General features: G+C 46.3%; 1 protein-coding gene across 1 annotated transcript in view; it reads left to right on the forward strand.

The window, feature by feature from the left end:
• The first annotated feature begins 33 nt into the window (after positions 1–33).
• CREG2 (cellular repressor of E1A stimulated genes 2) overlaps positions 34–20427 on the forward strand; it is a 46966-nt gene continuing 26572 nt past the window's right edge. Inside the window, exons 1-2 of the mRNA XM_058534447.1 lie at positions 34–450; positions 2678–2847. Of these exons, the coding sequence (XP_058390430.1) occupies positions 34–450; positions 2678–2847 (587 nt within the window). The remainder of the gene's footprint in view (positions 451–2677; positions 2848–20427) is intronic.

Raw genomic sequence — 20427 nt, forward strand, 5'->3', positions numbered from 1 at the left:
GCGGTCCCCGCGGCCGGACGCGCCGCCTGCAAGATGTCCGTGCGCCGCGGCGAGCGGCCGGCGCGGCCCGGGACCCGCCTCTCCTGGCTGCTGTGCTGCGGCGCCCTGCTGTCCCCGGCCGCGGGCTACGTGATCGTGAGCTCGGTGTCCTGGGCCGTCACCAACGAGGTGGACGAGGAGCTGGACGGCGCCTCCACCGAGGACGCACTGCCCGCGCTGCTGGAGGACTCGGGCAGCATCTGGCAGCAGAGCTTCCCGGCCTCGGCGCACAAGGAGGACGCGCACCTGCCGCCCCCGGCGGGCGCCGCCCGCGCCAGGCCGCCCCCCGCGCCGCCCGGGATGTTCTCCTACCCGCGCGAGAGCGGCCCGCGGCTGCGCCCGGGCACCGCCCGCTTCCTGGCCCACGCCAGCGCCTGGGGCTGTCTGGCCGCCGTGTCCGCCCACGAGAAGGTAGGCTCCCCCGGCCGGAGCGCGTTGCAGGGGCATGCCTCGCAGTGGCCTGGCGCGCAGGCGGCGCGCCCAGGGGACAGGGAGATGCTAGCGACCCCTCACGTGCTCGGATCCAGGTCCAACAGACGTGCCCGGTGGGCTGGTTTGGAGCCTGGACAGGGTGTAAATAATGGAAGCAGACTGTGCTTCGGTTAGCAGGGCAAAGTGGTGGTGGTGGGCGGGGGAGGGACGGTGGCTGACGGCCAGGCTTGGAGCGGATGGGGACTGAAGCGCACTGTTGAGGTGGTCAGTCAAAGAGACGTGCAAATAGCCAGCGCCTGACCAGAGACCTGGACAAAGGAAGCCAGAGCTGCCTTTAGAATCACTGAGTAGGCGCGCGCAGCGCCTCCCAGCCCACAGCGCCGCCAGTGACCTGAACTTTCCCGTCACCTACTGACACCGAACCCAAGCGGGACTGGGAGAGACACGCTACTGGGGCTTTGGTGGAAATTTACATTTTGAAAAATGAAAATCAGGAATTTTTCTGGAAAGGAGGCTTATTGTGCAAAGTGTATAAATGCTGGAATGACCTGTTACCAGAGGCAATTTTTATTGTTCAGTTCACATGTTTTACTCACCTGTTACACATGATCCCACCTTAAGCCAGAATGACATGGATAAATGATGAGGATGGGACGTCCATAAGCATACATCCTCCAGAAAGCTTTTAGGGCCGTTAAGATAAATGTAAGGGTTTTGTTACAGGGCAGTAATGTGAACTCACACTTACTTCATGCAAAAAATAATAATATTTTATGGAATGTGTAGGTCATTGGCCAGGGCACCAGCTCTGGGTCTCCCCTGCTCCGAGACTGTGGCCAAGTCATTGGTTTCGCCACTTTGCTTTCATCATCTAGGAAATTAAGTGGTTGACTAGGTAGTTTTGAAGGTCCTTTTTTGCTTAAAAAAATGATCTAAATCACAACTTTATTCTGATTATGGCAATGATCTTAACCTCTTTCACGGCATCCAAATGGTTTTTCACAGTTATATATTATGCTCCTAAGACACACCTTAAGAAATATAAAGCTTAAATTTGAAGCTCATCTGGGTTTAAAACATAGATTGTTTCAAGCAATTAAAAGTCTAGTGCCAATGTACTAAAGATATTTTGACTTTCGACATCTCTTGTTTTAGCTTTGTTAGTAGTTCCCCTTTCCAATATTGACATTTAATCCAAACTCAATAAATTCAGAGAACATTGACCACATGCCTGCCGTGTGTGTGGAGCGTGACTCTAGGCAGTTTATGACAAGCTGAAAAATCGAATCTGTGAATGAACTTACATTACCATTTTGGAGGACTCCTTAACATTGTGTTTTCTTAAAAGATTAAAGCCATCCCTTGTCACAATTCTACGCACCATAGTCATGCAACACTTCAAAGACAAAGAGAGCCTCTGAGTTCTGAGCTAAGTAACGATGAGGGGTACTCTGTAAAGGGTAAAGCTTATGGAGCCTGGGATGCTGAACCCAGCACGGTGTGGGAAAACCTAAGAAATATATGCGTATATGTGTGAGAATTTCACCCACTCGACTAGATGATCGTGAACGAAAATTGGTATAGCATTTTTCTGCGACTTCCTTTAAGCTAAAAGGGTGAGAAACCAATTTCCCATAAGTTGCTGAATTATATAATGAAATATTATTGACTACAAGAAAAAAATGTAACCAATAAGTGAAAGTGATGTGGCCCTAAAAGAAACAAGAATAGAAAGTTCCTAGAATCCAAACACCAGGTAAGATGTTAAAGTTAAGACAAAGTCGATCTCCAAAGTTGCCAAAAACTTGGGGGAGGCAGTGAAGGCGGTGGGGCCCCCAGCGTCAGCTTGTGGGAAGGATTTTACCATCCCTTGGTAAATTTCATTGCCTCTCCCCCAAATAACTTCAAATTCAATAAAGTGAATGTGTTTGCTATGTAAGTGCAGCTTCAAGAATAATCCCCTAACCATCCGTTCCCAACAGAATGCCATGCTAAGCCCCTCTCTAGAATTCTGAAGCCATCACTGGGTGAATTGGGCAGATTGGGAACCACTGTGCCTTAATGTCCTGCCCGTCAAAACCCTGGTGATGCCCTGCTCCCTTCACATCCCCGGTGCTGTATTTCCTGGCCAGAGACACAAGCTAAGCTCCCAGCTGGGGTCAACTCACAGCCCTACATTGCAAAAGCCTTTGTTGGTGTTTTTTAGATCCCAGGACTGCCATTTGGGAACTGCCTGCCCATCAGCGACGGCCCCTTGAGCAACAGCACTGGGACTCCTTTCTTCTATGTGACACCCAAGGACCCCGTGGTGGCTGATCTGATGAAGAACCCCATGGCCTCGCTCCTGCTGCCAGAATCAGAAGGAGAGTTCTGCAGGTAGACAAGGGTTTGGCCGCACCACACAGGTCCTCTACATAAAGCAGAGAGGCTATGGGGTGGGTCCTATCTGAGTCGTGTGACAGGGACAGGGCCCTGAGATGCAAAGTGATGTCTTCACCAAACTGAAATGGAAAGGAGATACTCTTGGAATCAGATAAATAGGATTCTACCACTCACCAAGCTGTGTGATTTGGGGCAAGTTACTTAACCTTTGGGAGCCTCAGTTTCCTCATCTGTAAAATGGGAATAATTTCTACCTCATAGGGTTATTGAGAGGGTGGGAAATAATTGCAAAGTGTCTTGTACAATCCCAGGTGGGTAAATGGCAGCTCTTATTATGGAAAAGGGCGGGGCTGGGGGTGGGGGTGTTGGTAAAGGAACAGCCAGTAATTTGTCTCCCTAGCACATGCAGCATAGAGTCTGTTTACTGTTTTTCAAATTAATTTCTGTCCCCCTGGGAGAGAAGTGTGCAATAAAGACCCAGAATCCTTTAATATACTTTCTCCAAAACTCTCTAGAAGAAAAGACACTTAAGCACAAATGGAACATTGATCCAACACCTTTGACTCAATTCAAAATGCAGAGCTTGAAATCAAATCCTGCCAGGGAGATGTCTACACCGAGCTTGTGTGGGGCTGCGTGTGGGGGGCACCCGCGAGGAGCAGCAGAGGCAGCAGGTGGCCTCTAGCGACTCCCTTAACCCCCGGGGCCTCAGTCGCTTGACCTGTAAAATGTAGTGACCCTTCAGGAACTCAGATAAGATTCATCCCAACTCCAAAATTTTATTTTTCTTTACACAAAGCATGAAAAATATATTTCATTTAGTAGTTCTTTGGAGGGGGGGGTGGTAGTAATCAAAGCAACAATATACTGTAAAATGCAGCCTAGATAAGACTCTATCGCTCCCCCTTGGGACGCTGACAATGAGAGACTGCATCAGGCTGGAGACAGTTCAGCTGACCCAATTCCCTACCGGGTATGGCAAGAAGCCAGGAAAAGGAATGTTTCCTTTTTCATGGAATATTCTCTCTGTTCTTGGCCAGTCAAGCTTGCTGTTACTAGAATTATAGTCCCAAGATACCTTTCTAAACGTCTGAGGTGTTCCTAATTCAGGCATCCTAAAAGCAGTCGTGCTGGAGGATGTCAACCCCACAACCCAGAACAGACCTGCTCTTGGAGACAGAGTATTGGGTAGCGAACCAAGCACCTTAGCGCTCGGTCACAGAAGGAATTGTCTACTGGAAGGTCCCAGGCAGACGTCAGCAGGAGCCGAAAGCTGGGAGCGGTGAGAAATCCAGCTTAGAGGGGCCTCACGGGGGGAGCCAGATCTGTGAGAACTGGGCACGCTTGCCTGCACAGCCGTGTGTGTGAACCGTCTTCACGGCAGACCACACAGAGAAAGTGCAGACATCTGGGCGGCACGCTGGCGTGACCGGGCGAGGTGCTCATGGCCAGAAGTGACCACCCAGGCCCCACTCAGCCCCCCCCAGGGTATCTCAGCGCACTTGTAACTCTGGCCTGGAAGAGGGGGGCTCGCCGCCGCCCGTTGGTACCCCCATGTCTAGGTCCTCATGTGAAGCTGCTTCTCAGAACTGCCACCCCCTCATACTGCTTAAGCTTCTGAGGTATTAAAACATAACTTAAATAAATATCTATGAAATTAAATTTAGCGTTAGCATCACGCCTCAAAGCAAAGATTACCAGACAGTAAGCCCTGGGGGCTTAGTATCACCCCAGGGGTCACTACTTCCCAGGAACTGCTCCAGCCCAGGTGTGATTCATCTGTGTGAGGTTCACATTCCAAGGTCAGCCTTACATTTTAGGTTTCGCCTCCAGAATCTTGGCAATGTTGAGCACAGAGATTTAACAAGTCCAAGGCAAACACCAGAGTCCTGAATAAACAAGCCAAGCGGGAGCTGCTCGGGCCTCTGGAGCATAACGAGGTGTCAGGTAGAGACGTCCGTGGCTAAGAACTACCCCAACAAGCACGTGGGTGAAGTTCAAGGGACGGCCTGGCAAGGCTACGACAGGCTGCCCCTCCTGCCTGCTCCCAGGAGAGATGGCCAGAGAGACCAGGGTTCATGGTCAAGCACTTCAAAATGTTTCCCACAGAGCAGGGGAATTCAGAAAAACACCCCTTTCTCCTGATGATGATGATAAATCAAGGCCAGCTGCTCCTTTCCCCTTTGGAAGCAGCTCCTACTCAGAAAAATGAAAATTGCCTCCATTCTATGAAGCAGGTGTCCTTGTGAATTGGAAACTTACAGCAGCATTTTGACCGTCACACTTGGTGCATTCTATGTGCTCACATTCCTCTGCTGGTCTGCACAGCTGGGCAAGGGGTGGATCTTCCCTGTTTCATCCTAAGTGGGAGGACAAAGCCAGAGCCGGACCTCTCTACGTGATGCACCCCAGGGCTCCTGTGGGCCTAGAGGGCCATGTTGGTGCTGAGAAGCCCCCAGAAACAGAACCATACACCAAGGTCAGACGGAGAGGAAGCAGCGTGGCTGCTGATGCTCTGAGAGGAGAGGGGATGCCTTCCCAGCCATTTCCTGTATCGCCCACTGGACATTTCAGCTGCAAGCCTGCCTCTGCATTCATCAGGGTTAGCCCTGGTTCCTGCAGAGTCTGGACTGCGACAGGCTGGTGAGCTGCACCTCCTCCGACAGGATGCAGCCCAAGAGAAGGAAGCCCTCCAACAGACTGGCAAACACAGTTCAGGCCTATGGGTGGGAGGAATGCAAGTCTGATTCTACTGCAAGGGCTGAACTGGCCCTCTGTGCTATTAGAGCTTCATGTGGTGTACAAGATAATTGTATATATAATGTGTATGTGTTTAATAAGCAGATAGGTAGAATACATAGATAGATAGGTAGATAGATAGATAGACAGACAAACTTGTGTGTGTGTGTGTGTGTGTGTGTGTGTGTGTGTGTATACTTCCACATATTCAACTATTACCTAGTCTGAGAGCATATACTAGAGTTGCCTCCCCTGGTCTCCCTAGTCCAGTCTCTATCACTTTGAATTCATCCTCAATCCAGCAGGCGAAATAATCTTTTGAAACCCAAATCAGGTCCTGGGGTTCCCCTACTTAAACTCTTTCATTAGGAAAAATAGCAAAATCCCTAACATGGCGTAGGAAGCCCTGCACAGCAGGGCGCCTGCCTCCATCTTGAAATAGATAATAGTGCCCGTTCCTTTGCTGATTGACTTAATATTTGATTTATATCCTAGTTTTATTGAGTTGAGAGCTTTAACCTGAAAGCTTGTTGTAATCAAAGCTGATACATGTGCTTGGCATGTAGCTCAGAAATGCTTTTTTTATTGCGATATAGTCGACATATAACATCGTGTAAGTTTAAGGGGTACAACGTGTTGATTTGATGCGTTGATATGTTGCAATATGACTACCACCATAGCGTTAGCTAACACTTCCATCACGTCACATAATTATCATTTCTGTTTTGTGATGAGAACATTTAAGATCTAGTCTCTTAGCAATTTTGAAGTGTATAATACAGTATATTAACTATAATCACTATGCTGTGTACTAGATGCCCAGAACTTATTCAACTTATAACTGCAAGTTTGTACCCTTTAACAACATCTCCCCAATTCCCCCACCCCCAGGCCCTGGTAACCACCATTCTAATCTGTTTCTACAAGTTTGGCTTTTTTAGATTCCACATAAAAGTAAGATCATATAGTATTTGTCTTGCTCTGTCTGATTTATCTCACTTAACATAATGCCCTTAAGGTCCATCCATGTTGTTGCAGATGTCAGAATTTCCTTCTTTCTTGTGGCTGAATAGTATTCCATTGTGTATATAAGAAATGCTTTTCCTTCAGCAACCCTCACAGGTATGTTGACATATATCACGTCTCCCAAAAATGATGCTTGGATCTTTAACTGGCCTGTGTGTTCAAGATAAAGTTAGATCTAAACTGATATGGGTGGAGGACATGGAGTCTCCAAAAATCTCAGGAAGGTTAATGATGAAGAAAATACACAGCAGACATCATTTGCTTAACTGAAGCTGGGAGAGGCCATTATCTTGAGAATAATGAACAAATATTTCTTCATATTTTATAGGTTTTTAGGAACCTTAAAGAGTTTTTTAGATAAATCTGTAAAATTCAACCTGAGATACTCCATTCCATCTAGTTATGGATTTTTCCCCAAACTTTTCATCACCCTGATCCTCTAGTTCCTGAACCGTCCCTAAAATGTCGCAATAAAATTACTAGATTTAACTGGACACAGTTGTCCTGACTCCCACCCCAGGGCATATTGAATTGGGTGCTATTACTCTTCCCTTCTTCCTGGAGGAGATCATTTGGAAAATGAATCTGAGCGGATAGTAAATAGAAAGTGACTTTCAGTACTGAAAAAACACTGGCTTGGTGGTTTCTATAGGACAAAGTAGCCAAGGAAATCTTCTGGAGTAGAGTGAAGTATCTTATCCGTTCACCACCTCGCCTTTGCCGTTGGTGGACTGGAGAGGGAAGGGGAAGATTCTGAGGACCTTCTGGCTCCCTAGTTTATTGGAGGCAGGATACTCCGAGTGATGAAAGGCAGAATAGCACATCTAGATTGCCACGAGAGTGTTATAAAGCGCAGACTACCACAAATTTAGAGTGTAGCTTGACTTTCAGTTACGTGAAAACAGGATGAGAGGGACATATCATAATACCTGGACAGTATTGTCTCCCCCAGCACAGGACCAGAACGTCTTAGGGGACATGGGGCATAGTTTGAAGGAGGTCCAGGGTGATTCTGACATGCTTTAGGATAATGAGGATGTTGCGTGGGTCTCACATGCCTTTCCTTGGGTTCCAGTAAAGGTCTGCTGAGAACTGTGGTTTAGCCCCAGGATGGCTCATGTCATCTGTAACATGAGGTCCAAATTACAATCTGAGAAGCATACAAAGGGAAGTGGCTTTTCCACCTCGTCAGACATTGCATCCATCCAAACCAGAACCTACAAACGTGTCTTGGCTAATTATTGCTAATTTATTTAAAGTCTGTTTCATTCAATTATTCTATTTACTCCTTGGTGCTGTGATTTCTTCATTTAATTAATTAGATGAATTAGGGATGGGAATCTATTTCCTAGCTCAAGTTAAGATGACAAATTGAGAATAAGATTCCAGCTTACAAGATTCACCAGCAACCAGCAACCCCCTCCTCTCTTCCTTTTCTTCTCCCTTGAACACACATCAGCATGTACAGATGTTCCTGCAACGCAGTGAATTCGTGCTCAGACCAGGGACCCACTTGTATGGAAGTTCAATAAATATTGATTGAGAAAGAAAGCCCACCCGAGAAGGTTTTCTTCCACTGAAACATCTTTCCTTACAGAGCACACAGGCTTGAAGGCCATGCATTTTGGGTTTGCGTCTTCTTAGTGAGCTGAGGCAGGAGCAAGCATTCGGGTCCAGGCGGGGCTCTTGTGTTGAATGACATTCTGCTCAATGGCGTTGGATCAACTTTCATTTTGAAGATCTGGAAATAAATGGAACCAAAAGAGGCTTATCAGAGGCTGTTCCTGAAATGAAAAAATTTCAATTGATAGTTTGGACAAATGCTGAGTTTCAAGGTAGACAGTTGATTATCAAGAAAGGAGGATCTGAAAACACTTTTTCCCTCTTCCTCAAAAGGCCTTTAATGAAAGATTGTCCTGGACGTTGCCATGGGTCACAGCCCCTTTCGCTCTCCCAGGCTGACGGCGTCCCTGCCCGAACAGTGAACAGCAGATCTTGTCTGAGCTCTTTACCTGACGAGGCTCTGGTGTGGTTTGGCATCAGAGGAGATGCAAAGATTCTAGTTTGCAGAAGACTCTAGTTTCTGAAGAGGAGGTGCCAGACCATAAACAGATTGAAGCCCATGCGTGTATAAAACATAGAATGGGAGCCTTTCAGAAGTGATGACCTCTCAGAATAACTTGCTTGGAGGGGTACATATTGCAGAGGCAATTCAACCCTGAAGAACACACACCAAAAAGGTACTGCTCACATAGAGAGTTTAGGACAATGTGCTTGGACGTAGATTCCTGCCCTACCCTGGGTGTAGCCCCTGCATTTCATAGGCACATTGACAGAAGGAGAAACTCCTTTGGTGAAACAGGATAGCTAAGAGGAGGGTGTTGGTGGGAAGGTTGATTTGCCTTTATGCCATGAGTACAGGATAAACACTTAGTGAGCACCAACGGCTAAATTAGTATGTACTGAGTTTAGTCATTTCTTCTGTGTGGAAAATAAAAAGAGATTCCAGAAATATAAATGCCTCTTAGCCACTCATCTCCCCAACTCCAACTTTTTAACTGTTTTTGTAATAAGAAAAGATACCGTTGAATGATAGATGAAAACCTCAGCCCAGCCTAATTTAATTCCATACACAGGCTCTAGGATTTCTTCCCCTAAAACTACGTAGAAGGCACTCTGTTCAGTCGTTCTCTGGATGACCTCCATCAAGTGAACACACAGACCAAGCACGTGCTTGCAGCACCTTGCTTACTAATAGCCAAGATGTATCTCCATCTGCAGTCTGTTCACCTGAGACAGGATGTGGATTTCAAAGTAGAGGGCCCAACCTTAATCAGATAAAAAAGCTGAATGCAATTTCTCTTCATTGAATTTTTTTCATTCCCCTTAAAGTTCTTCTAAATAAATTGCTCTTTGTCCGGATTTGTGTTACCTCTTCTCCTTTGCCCACATATTCCTGTAATCTTGAAGCTAACATTAACCTGAATAGCTTTTTAAAGAGCTGTCTGGGAAGAGTCAGAGAACTCTGCAGAGAGAAAGCTTCATGAGCAGGTGTTCGAGTATTCTGTTCCATCTTCCACTCATTTCTCTGACCAGCTCTCATCACAACCTTCTCTCCTCTTAATTTTGTTTCAGCTCCATGAGGTTTTGTCCCCGTGGTTCCCAGGGGATCCATTTCATGAATCCACTGATGATTCCGGTTCCTCTATCCTTATACTGCCACTTTCCTTCATCTTCCAAGTACCTTCCCTGTCCAGTTCACAAATGTTTTACTCATCTGTTAGACGTGATTCCATCTTGAGCTGAAATGACATGAATTAGTGATGAGGATGTAACTCCCATAAATATGCACCCTCCAGAAAGCTTTTACGGTTGCTAAGATAGATGTAATGGTTTTATTACAAGGCCCTTAGCCTCTGGCAATCACTAATCTATCTTCTATATCTATGGGTTTACCTATTCTGGACATTTCATCTAAATGGAATTATGTAATATGTGGCTTTTGTGACTGGTTTCTTTCACTTAGCACAATGTTTTCAAGGTTCATCATGTTGTAGAAAGTATCGTTACTTCATTCCTTTTTATGAGCAAATACTATTCAGTTATATGAATATACCACATGTCATTTATCCATTGTTATTTATCCGTTCATCAGTTGGTGGACATTTGCTTCCATGTTTTGGCTGTTATGAGTAAGGCTGCTATGAATATTCAGGTACAGGTTTTTGTATGGACAAATGTTTTCAGTTCTCTTTGGTATATACATCTAGGAGTAGAATTGTTGGGTCATATGGTAACTATGTGTTATCTTTTTGAGGAACTGACTAACTGTTTTCTTCAGTGGCCACACCATTGATATTCCTATCAGCAATGTATGAGGTTCCAGTTTCTCTGCGTCCTCACCAACACTTGTTATGGTCTGCCTTTTTTATTATAGCCATCCTAATGGGGGTGAAGTGGTATCTTATCATGGTTTTGATATGCATTTTCCTAATGACTAAAGTTGTTGAGCATAATTTCATGTGCTTATTAGCTATCTGTATATGCCCTTTGTAGAACTGTTTATTCAATACCTTAACCCATTTTTAATTGGGTTATTTCTCTTTTTATTATTGAGTTGCCAGAGTTCTTTATATATTCTGGATAGGATCTTTATCAGACACATAATTTGTAAATGTTTTCCTAATGCATTTTTATCTAATTTTCTCTTCTTTTGTCACTGGGAGAAACAGAAGAACTAAAGATTCAATATTGACTGACATTCCAATTGTGTATATTCTTGGTCAATGTCATTTTGCTTTTATAAGCTGAGCCTCCCCCATCAGAAAAGCACATAATTGAAGTAACTTTCCTGACATAATACGGAAGTGTATCTAAGTTATCTAGTGTGTAGAAATGGTAAGAAAATGCCTGACCAAGAGAAAAGATTTTAATTACCTGGATTACAAAATAATTTGGGAGTGAAAGCTATTATTTTAATAATGTAAAGACAAGGTGGGGGAGATACTGATAATAAATTCAGTTAAATATTAATTAAGCATACTGTGTACAAAGGAACGTACTAAATATTGTGATGAAAATAAGAATCTTTTCCTTCAAGTGATATTTATTGAGCACTCACTGTATACCAGACGTGCGTAGTTAAGACTTAAAGACAAAGGCTCTTCCTTGCTTGTTTGTCAGCAGTCGTGTGACCCGAGACAGCGAGGCCTAACACACAGCATTTGTGTAAAGCGCCCCTGACTGTTAAAGCCACGCCTCTCCACAACAGGGGAGATGAGCAGAATTCCACATTGTAGCTGTGATTTCCACCATGTTAGCATCCCCACTTCCCGACTGTCTGTCCATCCACCTATCCGTCAGTTCCATTTCATCCAACTCAACTGGACCTGTCCTTCAAAAATAAGACACCAACCTCCTGAAATTTCCTTCCTTTCTTCACCTCTTTCTTCCATGTTAAGGCCGTGTTCAGATTTTCTAGTCCCAGTAATTACCAATTTGTTCCCCAGGATGCATTTCACTTTCTGTCTGCCTATGTCTCAGCCCCCGAGGAGTGCACAGTCCCAGGCCCCTCCCTCTGAGAAGCCCTCTCGTCGCCCTGGTCTGCCAGGACAGTGGGGTGTTTGCACGCTCTCCACTGGCTGTTCCCGGTTCATTCACCACTTCTTTCTGCCTTTCTCCTTGAGGTCTCTACAGAGCAGCCTCAGGCTAACTGGACTGCAGGCAAATGTGATTCTCAAAGCAGCAAAGCTTTCCCTGTAAAATGCGACAAGATTCCAGTGTGCTTAGAAGTACTTACAGCCTGGAAGGGCCCTGGCCATCCACTCCTACCTCCTATTGTATAGATTAGGAAAATGAGGGGCTGCGAACTCGAAGAGAAAAATAGATAGTCCGGTATTTAGTCTCCATAACCATCCATTCTCCACTGCATGGTCTCTGCAGACTGTCCTAATCCCTCCGGCTTCTGCTCTCCCTGTAGCTACTTTCTTTCCTTTCAATGAATGAAGCGTTGGAGTGCCAGGCAGCTTCCCTTTTTAATTTATTGTCTGCTGCACATCTCTAAGCAAGATAAACAGTAGGATTTTGGAAGGGACAACTGAATATGCAGTGCAGGGATGGCATTATTAGATAATATGCGTGTTCCATATTAGACCAGAAAGACAACTCCCGGATCCGTTGTAATGCAGGATAAGGAAGAAAGCAAAGCACGCTCTGAGAGTTCCTTTGGTCTATGTCTACAGGGAGTTGCTGTCCTATTTCTGACATACATCATCCAGGCTGAGGCAGGGGGAGCCACGGTGGATCTAAGATGCACAGGCAGCCAGAGCTGAGCAGCAAACCCTGCCTGCCCAGGACAGGGGCCCAGAGTACCGGCAGAGTGAGTGGCAGAGGGCACTTGGATGGAGTCTCAAAAGTGGTTTTGGGGGCATCCAGTCAGAGGCCAGCACTCAGGCGAGGAGCTGTCGGGGCACCCCAGCCCCTATCCCAGAAGATCACCAGATCGTGGGGGTTAGGAGCCAAGAGGGCCCCAGAGCGACCCCGTGGCCTCACAGCCCCAGTCTGGCTGCTAGCTCTGGACCTGGGAATGTGACCGAGGTTTGATTCTGGAACCCTCTGGCTGGCTGCAGTGTAACTAAGTCATGCTCAGGGATCGGCCTGAGACCAGGAGAGCTGCCAGGTTTGCTTGTAAAATGCAGACTCCTGGGCTCCAGCAGTCTCTGAAGAAGGGGGGCTTGGAACCTGCATTTTCAAGGAACAATCCGGGAATTCTTAAAGCACACCTAAATTTGAGAACGGCTAACATTAGAGGAAAGAGCTTCTGATTTGCAGGTCATCGATTTGAATCCTAAGCCCACCAAATAATATCTGCCTGGCCTTGAACAACTTGCTCAATTTGTCTGAGCCTCAGTTCCCTTACCCCTAAAATGGGAATAATAGTCCTCACCAGTGTGCTATGGGAATGAAGTGTTTCAGGGCGTGTGAAGTCCCCAGCACATAGTCAGTACTGATAAATGGAAGCTATTGTCATCTACAGTTGTTTCCTTTCTGTGGAAGCGGGGCTGGCAGAGACAGGAAAAGGAGGTGACAGTTGACAGTGTCCTGTCTACATTGTATACCTCACAAGTATAATAGCAATTGCTTATCTAGCACTTTTTCTGTGCCAAGCAGTGTTCTAAGCACTTGGCGTATATAACCCATGTGACCCTTACAAAAGCCTCATGAGAGAGGTGCTACTGTTAGCCCCTTTTTACAGATGAGGAAACTGAGGCACAGACAGTGGGAGGAACTTGCACAAGGACCCACAGTCTAAATTCTAATGGAGCTGGGACTCAATCCCAGACAATTTAGCTCCTCAGCCCGTGCTGTTCCCTCTGCACCCCCGTCTCCCCAGGGTGTAGTATCAGCTGTGTGCTGGAAGCAGTGACCATCCTCAGCCACCTTTCAGAGAGAACTGATGCAGAAGCTGTGGAACCCACAGAACACAGAAGTATTTTTTAAGTTGTTTTAAGTGGTTCAGATACAATTTCCATCCTATGAGGTGCACTGCAATAGAGGCAAGGAAGGAAACTTGTTTTAAGTACATTCGGACAGATAGATACATGTAGGCGCCTAGTGCAGTAAAGCATTCCCTTCAATAAATCGTTACATTTATTGAAGCATCTACTGTGTGACGAACCACGCTAAGCACTTCCAGGAGTAAAGGTGAAAGACAACGGTATCCCCCTTTGAGAGGAGGAAAAGGATGTCAGACACACATGGAAATACTTGTATTCCAAGCCGAGTACGTTCAATCCTCTAGGAGACATTGGCCTGGAGACAGTTGGCCTCATGCACGAGCCTGTGCGTCTCCTCACTGTACACACTCTCCCTGCTCTGTCCCATCCACTCCCAAAAACCACCCCTCTGTGCCATGGACGCCCAAACTTACATTCCCAGCTGACGTCTCTCATCTGAGCTCCAGACCCCAAACCCTGCTGCTTCCTAGACGTCTCCACTTGGACATCTCACGGACTCCTCAAGCTCAGCCTCTTCCTTCTCACCCTTGGGCCTTTTGGAGCAGACCCTTGGGTGCCGCCCTTGGCTCCTTCCCCCTCACACCTCACCACCAGTCAGCAAGGTTCAACTGGTCTACCTCCCAAACCTCTCCCTGAGCTGATTACTTCTCTCCAGCTTGTTTCTCCCCACCACCTGGCCTAAGCTGCCACTGCTGCACGCCAGTGCTCCTTAAAGACTTCTGACCAGTCTCCCTGGATCCCTGCTTGCCCCTTTCCAACCCACTCTCCATCCTACAGCCAGAGGGATCTTTTCAAAATGCACATCTCATCATTCCACGACTCTGCTTAAAATTCTTCAGTGCTTTCCCATTGTTCATAGGATGAAATTTAAAAATCTTACCATGGCCTCCAAGTTCTCCGTGGTCCACCCCTGGGAAGTTCTAGTCTCTCTGACATTAACCTCCACCACCACTGGTTAATGGTTTGACATTAACCAAACCAACCTTTGTCCTGCTCCTGTGTCTTTTAGCTTTTTTTTGCCTAGGGACCTTTGTTCTTGCTGTTACTTCTGTCTAGAGTACCTTCCCTGCCCCGTCTTGACCTAACTAATTCCCACTCGTTTCCAGATTTCAGCCTTTCCTGACTCGCAGAACATAGGCAGGCTTCCGTGTTATAACATCAAGTGGGTAAAACATTAATTGTACAGCCAGCTCTCTGAAGTCTGCCTCCCCTGGTGGAGTGCAAGCATGGGGCCAGGACTGTGTCCTTCTGGATCTCCACCAGCCGCAACAACTAGCACAGAGCCTTGAACATAGTATGGGGCTAAATATTTATTGGTGGAATATATGGAATTTTTGAGTTGGGCCCTGAGGAATGGTATATGAGTTTTCTATTGCTGCTGTAACAAATTGCCACCAACTTTGTGGCTTAGAACGGCACAAATTTATTCTCTGACTGTTCTGGAGGTCAAAAGTCTGAAATGAGTCTTATGGAGCTACAATCAAGCTCTTGGCAGAGCTAGTTCCTTCTGGAGACTCTGAGAGGAGAATTTATTTCCTTGCCTTTTTCAGCTCCTAGAGGCCACTTGCATTCCTTGGCACGTGGCCCCTTCCTTGCATCACTCTAACCTGTTGCTTCCTTCCACTCTGACCTTCTGCCTCCCTCTACAAGGACACTTGGGATTGCATTGGGCCCACCAGATAATCCAGGATAATCTTCCCATCTCAAGATCCTTAACTTAATCACATATGCAAAGTCCCTTTTGCCAGACAAGGTAATATTCACACACTCTGGTGATTAGGACGTGGATATCTTTGGGGCGGGAGGCATTGTTCAACCAACCACAGGTGGATGTACCAGTTTAAATGCATTTGAAAATGTAACTAGAAACATGGTAATTTATTCTAATATATGCTAAAGCTCTCTTTGGTATTTTGGGGGAGTCATGTTTGTACTTATTTATAATAGATATGTTTTTAAAATACAGACATTAAAATGGCTCAAATACATGTGATTCAATTTTTGAATATAAATTTTAATATATTCTCAGCATATCAAAATGATAGAGAACTGTGAAAACTGCAGAGAAAAGTGTTCTGAATTGAGCTGTCGTGCTAAATGGTGACTTGGCTGTCAGAGTGAACTGTTGTTAGCATCCCTGCTCCTCCCCTGCCTGGAAGTGGACCTAGTTTCCCCTTTTGCATGTCCTGTCTCTTTATGTGTGGTCGGTTGGGGTCACAAGATTTGAGTCAAAAGATTTGACACTGGATGAGAGAAATGTCATGGAGCACTCTTTCCTTTGAATACATATGGCCAAGGCTTCTGAACAACACAAATTTCATTCCAAGAAACTTGGAGAATCCATAGATAAGAACATTGATCTGAGGAGTAGAAAAGGCACCAACAGCATGAAAATGGACAAATTTGTTCAGAGTCTCAAAAAACAGAGGCTAGGGGGGTCTGTAGATGAACAGGAATAACTTTCATAGTTATTCTGGAAAAGACTGTTTAAAAAATGTTTGTGTGCCCCTTAAAATAGGAAGAAGTGAGCACCTACAGGCAGTGTTGGTTGGGGAGGATGGCATGTCACAAAGGCCATCCTTTCCTTGGTAGGTTTACTAAGATGAAAATCTGGAAACTTGTCTACTCACTGTATGTGGATTTCCCTGAAGCATCTGACAGAAAGCCTGTGATGTCCTCATCGACAAGGTAGAATAACATGACCTAGGAGATGATGATACTGAGTAGATTTATATTTTTTTCTCTTACACCTAATTTCACAAAGAATGTGAAACTGTGGCTGGGTGAATAACTGGTTGAATGCCCAAAAGGGGTTGATTAGTAGGGTGAGGTTTAATCTGAATGCTAAATAGGATCTTTCTGGTTCCTTGACCGTTCACCATCCCCTGGGAAGTGCTGGGAACCTGGGAGCTAGTGGAAGGTTCTGGGGGTGAACTGACTGGGAGCTTGATGCAATGAATCCTGTTTGGGAGACATAGAAAAATTGTCAAGAGACGCCAAAGCCATGACTAGGAAAATGGTGCCAAGAAGTGAGGACAAAACTGGGAAAAAATTAACTGGGACAGTATGAGGCATTATACTGGTATGCCATAAAATGAAATTAAATTAAAAATAAAATAAAATTTAAAATGACATGAAATGAAAAAACGTGACATAACATAACATACATACTTCTCTAGAACGATGGAGTAGAGGGTGGTGAACATGACATGCTTCTTCCACTTTGCATTTCTGGAACAATGAGCACCATTCTGGATACCATAGTTTAATGGGGATATTGACAAACCAGGAAGTCTAAGAGCAACCAAACTGGAAACAAACACCACAGTCATAAGTGCTTTCTGCAGATGTCTGAAAGGCTAGCCCAGAGCAGGGGAACTCTGTTCTGGGGTTACCCTGGAGGGCAGAAGTAGAACTGGCAGGTGGAAGCTACGGAAGTCTCCCCATTTTCCTCTCTGCTGCTACCCTCTTATTCTTGCATCAGCATCATGTAGATGGTCCATCCTACACCCCAGCTTCTCCAGCCTAGTTGTCACCACTCACTTCCGTGGCCACACCCCAGATTTAGTAGCAAATGCGCCACATCCGAATCTCCATTCTGAGCATCCTACTCATCCCTTTCTTGCCTGAGTAACCCCTCTGCAACATGCTCGGACCACATGGAGCCCACCAATCCTTCGCCCCCATCACCATCTCACCACCCATCAGCACCTCCTGGCTCTCCTTTCTCTTTGCCCACGTTAGACTCTGTGGACTATCTTTATAATCACCCCAAATACCACCTGCACCTCCTCTGCGCCTCTCTCTCTGGAGCTCCTGCCTGGCTACACCCAACTCCGTTAAACCCTGTTTCCTCCTCCTCTGTTCCTGCACCCAGACAGCTCAGCATTGCAGGGACAAACCACATGGGCCAGGCTGACGCTTCCACTTAAATTCCTGAGCAAAATCCTCCCATGTGTTCTCAACACTGCTAGAAAATCCTTCATTTCCCCAGGAAGATCCCTTCCCACCCTCAGTGTCATGCCTACTCCCTTTTTTTCAGACCAAACCTACTCATCCCCCTCCACTCTCCCTCAGCTGCAGATGACACCCACATTTCTTCAATCAAGTATGAAACCATACGAGGGAACTCTCTCCACTCTCTTCACTAAGCCTGTAAATTTACCTATGTCTGCCACCAGACATTTACCTACGTCTGCCACTATGTCTCAAACAGGAGGTGGGGGAACCCCTCCCCCAGGGACATTTGGCAATGTCTGGAGACATTTGTGGTTGTTACAATTTGGGGGGCGGGGGGGCACTGCAATCTCATAGGTAGAGCCCGGGAATGCTGCTAAATATTCTACAGTGCACAGGAGAGCCCCCACCACAAAGAGTGATCCAGCCTCAAGTGTCAATAGTGCCGAGGTTAAGAAACTCTGATCTATACCGAATGACCTTCATTTACTACTGGCGGGATACATCAGAGAGAGACGAAGCTTAGCGGCATATCCCAGTGGGTTCTACTGGCATTTTGGGTGGGACAGTTCGTTATGCAAGATAGTCCCATGCCTTGCAGGACATTTAGAATTCCTGGCCTCTGCCCAATAAATGCCAGTAGAGCCCCCAATCCAGTCTCTGTGACAACTAAAGATACTCCACAGATTTCCATTGCCTTTTATGGGGAAGAAACCTCTCCTGGTTGAGAACCACTCGACACGGATGGTGATTTTGCCCATCACAGGACTGGGCAGTCCAGTGTATTGAAATTGTATCCCCGTCACTCAAGGATTGCACAAAACAAATTTTTTTCTATATTTTAAAGAATCAAACTAAAGTTGAACAATATTTTAATATCATTTGCTCGGTCTGTGTATGTATATTGGCTTAACTTCCTAAATCCTAAAAGAACATAATATGTTCTTTTCTCTAACATTTTTTTTTTACCACTGAATGCAAATACATAAAAAGACAGACCTTTAAATATACCAACCAACGAGATAGAAAGTGTGTGGGAAGGTTGCATGTATGTTTGTTAGAAAAATGGGTCCCTTGCGAAGCTCTTAGAAAATCGTAGCTCCTAAAAATGTAGGTATAAAAGAAATTGTAGCAAAGGAGAATTACTTATCTCAAAGGAGGTTAAATATTCGCAAGGCAATCTTCTCATTTAGTTGGAAGTGATTTGAGGGCACAGTCACTGTCTTAGTGTTTCCTTGATAACCGGCCCAGGCCATCTAGCCCACTGGTTTACACACAGGGTGCTATAGCTGACTGTTCTCCCTATTCAGCAGCGTTCTAGAACCCCAACAGAATAGGGCCCATGCCTCGGAAACTGTCCCGAGGGACCCATGCCTCATGGGTCCACGCCTGTGGGCGTGAAGCCCACCGCCCAAGAACAGACCCTTTTAGTACTTTGGTCCCTGACTCCCTGGGCTTAAACCGTCACATACCATATTAGACTCTGTCATAGGAAAAACTAAGATTGAAAGGTCAAAAAGAAGTTCCAGGCTGGGTGTGCAAGTGTTTCACCCAGCAGAGCCAACACACAGAGCAGTGGTGAGATGTAATGAATGCAGCCGGGGACCAGGAGGGCGGAGGGTGGTCCCAGGACAGCTCCTGCCACTCTCTGCCCGGGTCCTCAAGCAGTGAGTCATCCTCTGGGCTCTCCAGGTGGCCATGTGAGCAGATCGGGCTTTTCTGGTCCTGCCCTTGAGACTGGAGTCCTCTTGGGTCACAAGCTGCCCATCCTCGCAGGGCACAGGTGGCAGGTCCCAAGGACAGGTGGAAAGGGAGAAATGCCCAAAAGAATGTCCCCTGACCTGAAAGAGAGATGGAAACAGAGCAGCCCAGGGCCCGCAGTCCCTAGGGTCACCCTTTCCAGCAATACACAGATGAAATAACTGAGCCCTCACCGACTGCAGGAGGCAGCAAGCCACCGGAAGATTTCCAAGGATTCCCAGGAATTGCTTCTGCTTCAGGAGGTGACCATCACCCCCTTATCCTTCCTCCCCCTCTACTCAGTCACCTCTGGATGTCCTCTCACCACATCTGGCAGCTCCTGTCACCTGCCACACAGGGACTCTGGCTGTAACAGACTTTTACTAGGGCCTGGGGTAACAGTGGGGAGGGGGCACAGCTAGGGTTGTCAGATAAAATACAGGGTGCCCAGTTAAATCTGAGTTTTAGATAAACAAATACTCTTTTAGTATAAGTATGTCCCAAATATTGTGTGGGACATATTATTCTGAAAAAAAAGTTGTTGTTTATCTAAAACTCACATTTAACTGGGCACCTGTATTTTTATCTACTACATCTAGCAACAGTACCCGTCTGGTACAGGACGGGGCAGAAACCACATCACAGGCAATGCCTGCCCCAGTCGCTGGCACCCCTCACCACAGGGACGGAGGGCACCTGCTCCTTATCTCCGGCCCTGCTGTGCTGCTCGGCATCCCCCACACTCCACATCTCCTCCCTGTGCCCTCTCCTGAGTCTCAGCGGCCTCCCCAAACGAACAAAACCTTTCATGTGTTCAAAATGCAGTAACCTTGGGGAGGACTCCATTGAGAGGACTGCTTGACTCCCTGCCTCTCCTCCCAGACACCGGCCTGGTGCACAGGGGAGGGGCCGTGCCTTGACAATCAAGACTCTTTCAAGTGCTTTCCTAAACAGGAGAACAGCTCTTCCTGGGGTGAATTTGCTGCTACCACCAGCACCTCTACCCCAATCACATACAGATGCACAAATTCAAAAGCAGCTGTGGTCAGTTATTGTTTCTTTAATAGTGATTTTTTTTCTTGCTCCATCAGGAGCC

This window comes from Diceros bicornis, chromosome 40 (assembly GCF_020826845.1).
Source record: "Diceros bicornis minor isolate mBicDic1 chromosome 40, mDicBic1.mat.cur, whole genome shotgun sequence".
NCBI classification, from domain to species: Eukaryota; Metazoa; Chordata; class Mammalia; order Perissodactyla; family Rhinocerotidae; genus Diceros; species Diceros bicornis.